Consider the following 10,229-nt stretch of genomic DNA (forward strand, 5'->3'; position numbering starts at 1 on the left):
GGGAAAAGGCTCTCTCCGCTCCCAGCCAACTGACACAACTCCCAAAGAAAGGAAAAACACACCGAGGAGAACGAAGTGACAGAGCCGCTGTCCCGGCGCTTCCAGAGCTGGGGACACACAAAGTGTGCCTGCAAAGTTCCTTCCCCTTCCCCCCTACAAGAAACCAAGGGAATAAACATTTGGTTGGAATACGTGTCCAGGCAGGAAGGTTGTCCAAATTGTTTCGGTTCTTTCCAACCCTCAAAAACTCTTTGGATTATTTTTGGGTTATTTTTTGCCCTGAGAAGTGTGGTGGGAAAAAAAAAAAAAGGGCAGGCTAAAGGCAGGAATTTTTTGAAGGGAGAAAGGGGTAAGATAAATAAACATTCCATGATCTACAAGATAAAGCTGAGCAAGGGCCACCGACCCATCCTGACCACCAGCCCCGGGGTAGGGGCGACCGAACACCCCCCACTCCTCCTCCTCGCCCTTCATATTGTTCCTGCACGGCGGCCGCGTCCACATCCATATATTTATATAAAAATATATAAATTTATAGAATTTAGGTGTCTGTACAGGCGGAGCAGCCCCACCGCCCGCTTTGTTCGGACCCAGCCCGAGGTGGAGGCAGAACGACTCCCCTCGCCTTCCTCCGCGGCTGATTTCGGATGAGAAAACCCAGAAAGAAAAAAATTTTAAAAAGGTAATAAATCCAAACGCTGGAGGGAAGCGGCGATCCGTGGGGAAAAAAAATGAGGCGTGAAAAATGAAAAAAAAAAAAATTAAAAATCAAGAAACAAAACGTGGTTTTCAAAAATAAAAATGGATTTCAAGAGAGGAAAAGCTGCAAAAAGCAAACGCATAGTTAAAAACGGAGGGGAAAAAATGAAAGGAGTTTTTTTTTTTTAGTACGGAAAGCAGCGCGGCGCCGCGGGTCCGTCCTCAGCCGGGGGTCGCTCCGTCCGCCGCCCGCAGCCTCCAGGCGCGATTTTTCCTTAAAAACCTCGCTGTTTCCGTTAAATTCGCATTTAGAACGCGGTTTCGATGCCTTTTTCCCCGCGGGGGGTGCGAGGCGCGTCCCTCCCGACCCCCCCCCTTCTCTCGCCGCACGTACTTGGGGTTCGCGGAGCTCCACGACACCGGCTCCAGGCTCTTGGCGAGCGGCGCGGCGAGACGGCACAGGGCCAGCAGGACACCCAGCAGCCACCGCCCGCCGCGGGGCCGCGCCATCGTCCCTCGGCGGCGGGACGGGCCGGGCGTCAGGCGCCCATCACGCTCCGCCGCCGCCTCCTCCCGCTCCGCTCCCGACCCGCCGCCTCCGCCCGCCCTGCACCGACTGAGGCGCCGCCCGCCGCGGCAGACGCTCTACCCCTCCGCGCAGGCAGCGGCGCGGACAGCCCGGACCAGCGGCCAATGGCTGAGCGGAGCGGGGGGGGCCTTGAGGGAGGGCACGCCCATTGTGGGTTCTTAAGGGGAGTGCGGAGGATTTTTGCCTTTTTTTATGCCCCCCCGGTTGCCCGCCGTTGCTACCGGGTTACTGGGGGGAGGGTGAGGAGGGGACAGCGTTGGGGACGAGCTGGCAGAGCGCCGCTGCGGGCGCCTCCTCGGCCCGGCCCCATCCCCGTCGAGCCCATCACCCCCTCCGCTGCGCGCCGCGCTTGGCCTCGCCCTCCCCCCTCAGCCGCGATCCTAGAGCGCCCCCCAGCGGACGGCGCTGGCTAGGCCCGAAGCGGCGGCGGAGCCGGAACGGAACGTGAATATTGCATTAAATATTCCATGAAATATCTCGGTTGGGAGGGGTTTAAAGGAGTTGGACCGGTTTGGGACTTCTTTCCAGCGGATTGCAGGGTATTTACATTTTTTAAGAAATTTATTGAAGTTTTTCTAATTTTTAAAATTTTTTTCGAGGCTTTTTCAACGATTTTTTCAGATTTTTCCTCATTTTAAAAAAAGATTTTCCACTTCATGGACGTCTTGGAGGGTTTTTAAAAGAATTTAAAATATTTTTTTTTTTTCGAGGGATTTTTTAAAGCTCTTCCAATATTTTTGGACTTTTTTCGAGGGTTTTTAAAAAATTTGTGTGTTTTTGGAATTTTTTGAGGCTTTTTCAGTTTTTTTAAACTTTTTTATTTTTTTCAGGCTTTTAAAAGATTTTTAAATTCTTTTTACTTTTTCTGAAGTTTTTTTTTAAGTCTTTTCTGACTTTTTTGCCTTTGTTTAAAGAATTTTTTTTTTTAATATTTTAGACTTTTTAAAGTGTTTTGAAAATATTTTTCCTTTCACCACTTTTTTTTAAGATTTGGGTATTTGTCTACTTTTTTACAGGGTTTTTAATTTTTTTTCCCAGATTTTTGATTTTTTAAACTCTTTTGAAGAGTATTTTTTATGTATTTTTTCAGTTTTCTGATTGGTTTCTCTTTTTTACTATTTTGGATTTTTTTTTGCTGCTTTTTTATTTTCTTTTTAATTCTTTGAAAGTTTTTTATTTTTTCGAGGTCTTTACATTTTTTAAACCCTCTTAAGTCTACGTGATTTTTTCTTTTTTTTTTTTAGTTTGGGGTTTTTATTGTAGTTTTTGGAGGTTAGGGATGGTTTTTAGAGGTTGTTTTTAGATTTTAAATTTTTTTCCCAAGGTTTCTTGATTTTTTTTTTTGATCTTCTGATTTTTTTTATTTTTTTTTTAAACTTTTTAATTTTTTTTTTCCTTTCCAGAATTGTTTGGAGCTTTCCTTTCTTAATTTTTTTTTTAACGTTTTAAAAGTTTCTTTTCTGTTGGAAGCATTTTGAGGTTCCTTTAAAATTTTATTTAAAGTGGGTTCTTCATTTCTGTGGCAATTTTTTTTATGCCTTCTGGACTTTTTGGAGTTTCTGTTATTTTTTAATCGTTTTTTAGTTTGGCCGTGGGGAGGGGGGAGCCAAAATCCAGAATTAATTTTCTTCCTATTAAGAAAATCTTTGGAGTCACTTCACTTTCTATTACAAGAACAATAATAAACCCCTTTGGAGTTGGTTTAATTTCTATTAATAAAATAAAACCCCCTCCCGAGTCTGTTCACTTTTTATTAAGGAAATTTAAAAAAAACCCTCAAGTCAGTTCCTTTCTATTACAAAAATAAACCAACAAATTTTGGCGTGGCTTTCATTTGTCTTGAGAAAATTGAAAAACAAACAAAAAAGTCACTTTTGAGTACAAAAATAAACCAAAATACCCCCGAGTCCCTTCAGTTTTTATTTTAAAAATTCAAATTAAAGCTCAAAAATTCCAAAAAATGGTGGGGTCTGTTCAGTTTCTGTTGAGAAAATTATAAAAAAAAAAGATAAAATCGGGGTCAAATTGGCTTCATATTAATAAAATTTATTTTAAAGTCAAAGTTTTAAACGCGATTTTTCTACTTTTTCCATGCAAACCCCAAGTTGGGGGTGGCACATGGAGTGTGGGGGCTCCCTGGGCACAGGGAGCAGCGGGATTTGGGCTCTTCTGGAGCCATCCTGACCCGAAGGAGAAGGAAATACCTGAGGAAGGAGGGAAAAAAACATCCAAAAATTTGATTTTTTTATATATTTGAGCACCCAGCTGGGTCCTGGGTGAGGGGCCTTGGATCCCTGCCCACTCCTGGCTCATTCCCTGCCTGTTCCTGGCTCTCCCTGCCTGCTCCTAGCCCATTCCCGGCTCTCTCTGGCCATTCCCTGCCTGCTCCTGGTCCATTCCCTGCCCATTCCTTCTTTCCCTGCCCTCTCCCTGCCCATTCCCTGTCCATTCCTGGCTCTTCCTGCCTGTTCCCGGCTTTCCCTGCCCATTCCCTGCCCACTCCCGGCTCATTCCCTGCCTGTTCCTGGCCCATTCCCGGGTCTCTCTGCCCATTCCCTGCCCATTCCTTCTTTCCCTGCCCATTCCTGGCTCTTGCTGCCTGTTCCCGGCTTTCCCTGCCCTGTCCCTGCCCGTTCCCACTCTCCTGCCCCTCCATCCCTGCCGGTGACATCAAGCCCTGTTGCCATGGCAATGCCGCTCTCCCGGCACAGGCTCAGGTGGGGATCCAGAGCCGGGAATCCTATGGAAAGGAGGATGATGTCCCCACGGCTCCCCTGTGCCCAACTTCCCCTGGCGAGGAGGGCACAGGATCCCTTCAGGAACACTTTGGGAACACTTTGGGATCAGACTCCATCACCTCGACCCAATGGGGACAAATTTGGTGCTGTGGATCCTTGGGATGAGGGCAGGAGCAGGTGAGCCAGGCACAGGTGAGCCAGGCACGAGCTTCCAAAGGTCACCACTTCGTGGAGAGTTCCATAGCACAGCCACACCTGGCACGCCGGGAAAAACCTGGATTGTGGCCTCTGCCCACTCTGGAATGTGTCAGCGACACCAAAGCAAACACCTGTAACGAGGGAGAGGCCCCGTGGAATGGGAACAGGTCTCATCCAGGGCAGTGGGACACCTTGGAGAGGTGGGATCAGTCTGGGAGAACGGGGATAACCTGCTCCCAGCCCTCCCCACGTTGTCCCACAGCAGGAAACACCTGCCCAGGGAAGCAGAGCGCCAGTTCTTCCCACCCAGCCAAGGGAAGGAATCGGTGGTGCCCAACCAGGGCGATTCCTTGCATGGTTCGGGGTAAAAAACCCCAATAAATTAAGTGGGAAATGGTTCCCAGCCTCAGGTGCAGCGGTGACACTGGGATCTGGGCTGGGCTCTGGGCTGGAGCAGGAGGGGATCCATATCCTGGGGGGCTGAGCCAGGGGGTTCTGAGCAGGTCCAGGGGACAACAACCCCCCATCCATGTCCAAAATCCCAGGCGTGGTGGGTGATCCTGGTGCTTCCACAAAGAGTCACCGGGATTTCCATCTCCCTTCCCTTTTCCTGCCCTGCTTCTGCCCCGCTATTCCTGGGGCTATCATGGACATTCCCACGTGGGTGTCACAGGTTTTGGGGGACTCAGCTCCCACACAGCTCCATCCTGGGGTGCTGCTCCAGGCTCCCATTCCATGAGCAATCCAAAAGCCACCCACAGACCTGGTGTTCCCCGGAGTCCTCACCTACAGCTGGGGAGGGACAAAAAAAGGCATCTCTGAATTCCCAAATTCTTCACCTTTTTGGGGCCCAGGAGCTGCCTCGTGTCCTATCCATGCCCCCTTCCCGCACATCCCACTGTGCCCTTCCTGCACTGTGTGGATTCTGGACTCTTGGCTTCCCTCTCCTCACTTTTCACCTCCCTTGAAACCTCATTAAGACAACATTTTTGGGAATGATCCGGGTGATTTTCCCTCACCTGCTCCATTCTAAAGGGACTGGAATGGTGACACGCGGCATCATTCCCAAAATTCCCGGTTCTCCTGCCTCCCCCACCACTGGCAGAGTCTCTCTGAGCCCAATCAGCCCCTCATCAAGTGATGAGCTGCAGCCCAATGTATTCCACAGCCACTTCACATTTAAATAACCTGAGAAATTTCTGAGTGGAAAAAAAAATAGAAATGGGATAAAACAGAGTGAAAAAAAGAAGGAAAAGAAAAATTCGGCTGAACACCAGGAAAAAGTGCTTAGTGCAGAAATCCGGGGGATGGTTCCCCCAGGAAAGCTCTGGAGTTATTTAAAACTCACCTAAATAAAACATCGGTGGGGAATAAACCTCTCTCATCCCAAAGGCACCATGGGACCAGGGAGAGATTCCCCCTAAGTGTTTTCTAGGATGAAAGGGATGAGATCCCACCGGGCTGGCACGTGTACCCCAACACCCTCGCAGAGGCGTGGCCCCTCTCCCTGGAAAGTGCTTTTCCAAGGAGCCCTGCACAGATGGGGCCAAAATTTGTGATTAACCCAAGTCTCTATAAAACAACAACAAAAAAAACCTCAGGGATTTTTTGAAGGATGTGGAATGCATGGAGACATCCAAAGAGCCGTGTACCCATGGAATAACAGCCAGCCAGGCAGGATGGGTGCCAGGGAAGCAGCGAAATCAGAGCATCAAACCCAGCCACGAAGGTGATGTCAAGGATTCGCCTTTCCTGTGATTTATCCCATCATTCCCACGCTCAGGCTCCGGGAATCTTGCACCTTCTGCAGATGTGTTGCCTGATTAAAGTGATGCAACATTTTTGCTGGCTGTGTCACTGGATTTCAATTTTAAAAAGCCCCATATTCCACCTGGAAATCCAGGCGCTTCCCACCTGCCCCAGGAGGAGAGGGAAAGGGGGAGCTGGGGGTGTTTAATCCATCGGGAAAGGACAGAGCAGGGAAATGCAGCAGCACGAGGCCATGGGGCTCCAGAGGAAAATTTTATGGGGCTGAGAAGTCGCTGCATAATAGGCTGGGGAAGGAAGTATTAAAATCTTTAACCGGTTTTCAGAGCTGCGATAATTAAGGTGTTGCAAGCTGCAATTGCCTGGAAAAAAAAAAAAATCCAAAGGCAGGGAATAAGATTTTTATCGCTTCTAGAAGTGGCCACTCATGGATTTGGGGTTTAAAAAAAAACATTAAAGAAAAAGAATAAAACCCTGCAAGAAAGGGGAATATTCAAAGGTGGCTGGAAAGGGGTTGGGCTGGCGATGGAAAGTGGGAGCTGGGGGAGCAGCTGTCGGCGCTGGGAAGTCAGGGAAGCATTGTCTGGAGTCCAGCACTTTAATCAGGAGTTTTAATGGAACTGGAGTAGAGGTTTAATCCTAAACATCCTCACTGGAGCTGCTCCCTTTCCTCCGGACCTCTGGGAAGGGAGGAATACTGGCTTCAACGAATGAGGCCACAGAAATGGGTGAGAGAGGCCGAATTCCCTCCTGGCTCTGTCTTCCCACTGCTCTCCAGGGCAGGACACATCATTCCCCACCTCCAGCAAATCCGTGGCTTTGGCTGTGCCCTGGAAAAGAGCAGAGTGGGGCTGAGGGCTGACAAAGGGGCAGGGAAGGGACAACAAAAACCACAAGAAAAATCCCTGGCAGGCAGCTGGTGCCACCCTAAACATGGAGTGAGGGCAACAGAGGGGTCCTGAGCATCCAGAGATTCCCAGAAAACCAAGCGATGCATCCTAAAAACCCCATCAGAAGTGAATCACCTCACTCTTGTAAGAACAAAGGTGAGGGGTGCGACATGCTGGGGAGCTGCCTTTAACTTTTTGACTGTTATTGTTGAAAATATCAGGAAAATGCCTCAAATTGGCTGGAGAAGGAGAAGCCCTGAAGTGGGAGATTCCACGAGGAATATGGTGGGAAAAGGAACATCTATAGATATATATTAATGTGTGTGTGTATATCTATATATATATATATATACATATATGTAATTTTATAAATAGATATGTGGGTATATATGCATCAGTATATATTTGTATGTGGATATATATGAGTTTTATATATTTATATGTGGTCTATGCCTTTTTATATGTTTATATATTATATATGTGTATTTTATATACATTTTTATGTGTCTTTTTATATATTTATATATATATAAGGTAGCAATGTACCCACTCGCGCAGAGCTTGCTGGAGGAGGCGGGAATATCCAAGGGGACACAGCCGAGGTCATTCCTTAACATCTCCCTTAATGACCTGCAAAAGGCACCAGCAGCTCGTTAATGACCTGGCAGGGAAGATAAGCAGCTTGTCGCTGGAATTCCCGCTGAAATTCCCGCCGCTATCCCGGTGTGCGGGGCCGGCCGTCCTTCCACAGGCAGGGAGACATGAAAGGGGCCTGAATAGCCAGAAAGGAGCACAGGAAACGCCATGGTTTTGTTAGCGGGGGGAAAAAAATAAATCTAATCGGGTCTATCTGGGGCAAGCGATTAAAAATTTGTTGGAGCGGGAGCGCGGCAGCGGCACCTCGGGAAAATCCGCGGGGTTTAATATGCAGCTATGCCGGAGCTCTCCTCATCCACCTCTCCCGGGGAAAACACAAAGTGCATTTTCAGGTCACCGAGCCAGAGAAAGAAGGAGAAGCCCCAAAAAGGAGCAGAAGCTGAAGGAATGCTGTGTAAGCCGAGATTTTCAAACACATGGATCTGTTTTCTTTGGAGCGCCAGCGGCCAGGGGAAGTCGCAACTGCAGACAGAGCTCCCGCGGGGTTTGAACACCAAAGGAAAAGTGGTGGAGGGTGGCAGAGGAGCAGGAGGTGACCTGGGGCTGTGTCCTATCCCAGGGGAAGTGCCGAGAGCCCGAGGCAGTGCCGGGACACGCGGCTGCCGGGGGATGGCCCAAGGCATCGCCCCCACCAGGGCTGTTCCCCCGCCTGCCGTGGCCTCCGCTCCTTGGCCGGGGTGGAAAATCCAAGTGCTGCTGTCCCCAGGACCAGATTCGCTGTCCCCAGGTCCAGACCCGCTATTCCCGGGGCCGGATCTTCCTTTCCCAATGCCACACCTGCCATGCCCAGGGCCAGACCTACCATTCCCAGGACCAGACCTTCCATCCCTAGGATGAGACACTCCACTTCCAGTGTCACCATTTCCATCCTCGGTGTCACAGCTTCCATCCCCAGGGTCAAACTCACCATCCTCACGGTCAGACCTGCCATTCCCAGTGACAAACCTTCCATCCCCAGGATCAGGCTTTCCATCTCCAAGGTCAAATCTGCCATTCCCACTGCCACACCGGCTGTCTCCAGTGCCCCATCTCCCATCCCACACCTGGTCCCCAGTGCCAGAACTGATCCCCAGTGTCACACCTTCCCTCCCCAGTGTCCCACGTGCCATCCCCAGGATCAGAGCCCGTATCTTGGCACGACAGCTGGTTCCTGCCAGCTGGCTGCAGGAGGCTGGGGAATGCCGTGTGTGGCCACACGGGCACGGTGCTGCTGTAAGAGGGACCTGGAGGGAGAGGGGTTGGATGGGCTGAGCTCTTCTCCCAGCTCCCAAGCGGAGGGCAGCCCCCCGGGGCAGGGTCCCGCCGAGCTCCCGGCACGTCCCCACCCGCGTGCCCCGAACGAGCCGGTGATCTCACGTGAATGAGCTTAGAGCTGGCTGCGTCCTGCCAGGATTTACATGGGAGGCTCCAGAGAGTCTGTGTGTACTCACAAGCCTCCCGCCGAGAGCCACAGCTCTCCCCGAGGGGAGGAGGAGCGGGGCTCCCTTTCCTGCTTCCCCACCCTGCCCTGCCAGCTCAGGCTCCTGGCAGCCCGCCTGCTGCGGGCGGCCCACGCTGCTTCCCGGGCGGCTGCGGGAGCCGGGACAGGGAGATCCACCCCCCTGGACCCCTCACTGCTGCACCCCTGTGCCCTCGTACCCCTGTACCCTGCACTCCTGCTCTCCTGCGCTCCTGTATCCCTGTGCCCCTGAATCCACGTGGTGCTGCATCCCTACATTTCTGCATCCCTGCATCCTCACAGTCCTGCACCCAAGCACCCCTACACTCCTGTACCCCCGCAACCCTGCATCCCTGTATCCCTACATTTCTGTGTCCTTGCATCCCTGCATCCCTGAATCCTGTCTCCCCTCTAATCCCCCACATCCCCACAGCCCGCACATCTGCACACCTACACCCCTGCACTCCCTGTACCTCCCGTCATCCCTGTGCCCCTGCATCCCTGTGCCCCTGCATTCCTGTGCCACTGCATCCCTGCCTCCCTGCATCCTCTTAATCCCCTGCATCCCCTCACACTGCACCGCTGCATCCCAACATCCCAATACCACTGCATCCCTGAATCCTTGCATCCCCCACGCCCCATCCCCACCCCTGCAGGACCCAGGAGGGGATCTCACTTTCCCACAGAGCACAAGGCTCTACATTCCTCCCATTCAGGTGGGTCATGGCTCCGTGATTCCCACTCGGACATCGCTCCATGCCCCGCTGCAGTTTTTGGGGATGCAGCTCCGTGGTGCCGCTGCTTTTCCAGCCCCGCTGGCTCCCTGTGAGGAGCAGGATGGGCTGAAAGGCAGAAGAAGAAAGTGGAGAAATTCAGTTTTATCTCTCAGCAATCGCAAAAAGGGATAAACTGAACATCCTGAGCAGTTGCAGCGCTACTTTTGTGGGGCTGGTAATTTGTGACAGTGAAGATCACTGGAAATATCTTAATTAATGTTTATTTTGATGGCTGTGTAGGTTTGGGGTGACGTGTCCCTGAGTCTGGAATGGGGAGGGGGGCAGGGTGGCAGGGGGGAAAAAAAAGCAGATTTTTTTTGACTTGCTGCCCAGAACCACAAAAATGCCTTTTAAAGCCTCCCTCCCTCGCCCGAACAGGCTCGTCGGGAGCAGAGCGGAGCTCATGGAAAGAGGAGAGATAGAGAGATAGAGACACAGAGGAAGGAGGTGAGGGGCAAAGACATGGGAAGGAGACAG

At 50.9% G+C, this 10,229-nt stretch overlaps 1 protein-coding gene and 1 long non-coding RNA gene across 2 annotated transcripts in view; both read right to left on the reverse strand.

Annotated features, from left to right (window-relative positions):
• Positions 1-1,311, reverse strand: part of EFNB1 (ephrin B1) — a 48,936-nt gene extending 47,625 nt beyond the window's left edge. The window contains exon 1 of the mRNA XM_042029224.1: positions 1,094-1,311. Coding sequence (XP_041885158.1) covers positions 1,094-1,209 — 116 coding nt within the window. The 5' untranslated portion in view covers positions 1,210-1,311. The remainder of the gene's footprint in view (positions 1-1,093) is intronic.
• Positions 1,312-6,588: 5,277 nt separating this feature from the next.
• Positions 6,589-8,981, reverse strand: LOC121665325. Its single transcript, XR_006016333.1, has 3 exons — positions 8,895-8,981; positions 7,432-7,511; positions 6,589-6,821 (listed from the first exon to the last, which is right to left on the reverse strand). It is a non-coding gene; the product is annotated as an uncharacterized LOC121665325 (long non-coding RNA).
• Positions 8,982-10,229: the final 1,248 nt, after the last annotated feature.

The sequence above is a fragment of the Corvus kubaryi genome, unplaced genomic scaffold (assembly GCF_017639235.1).
Source record: "Corvus kubaryi isolate FWS band 111438036 unplaced genomic scaffold, C.kubaryi_AGA036_p1.0 37322, whole genome shotgun sequence".
Lineage (NCBI taxonomy): Eukaryota > Metazoa > Chordata > Aves > Passeriformes > Corvidae > Corvus > Corvus kubaryi.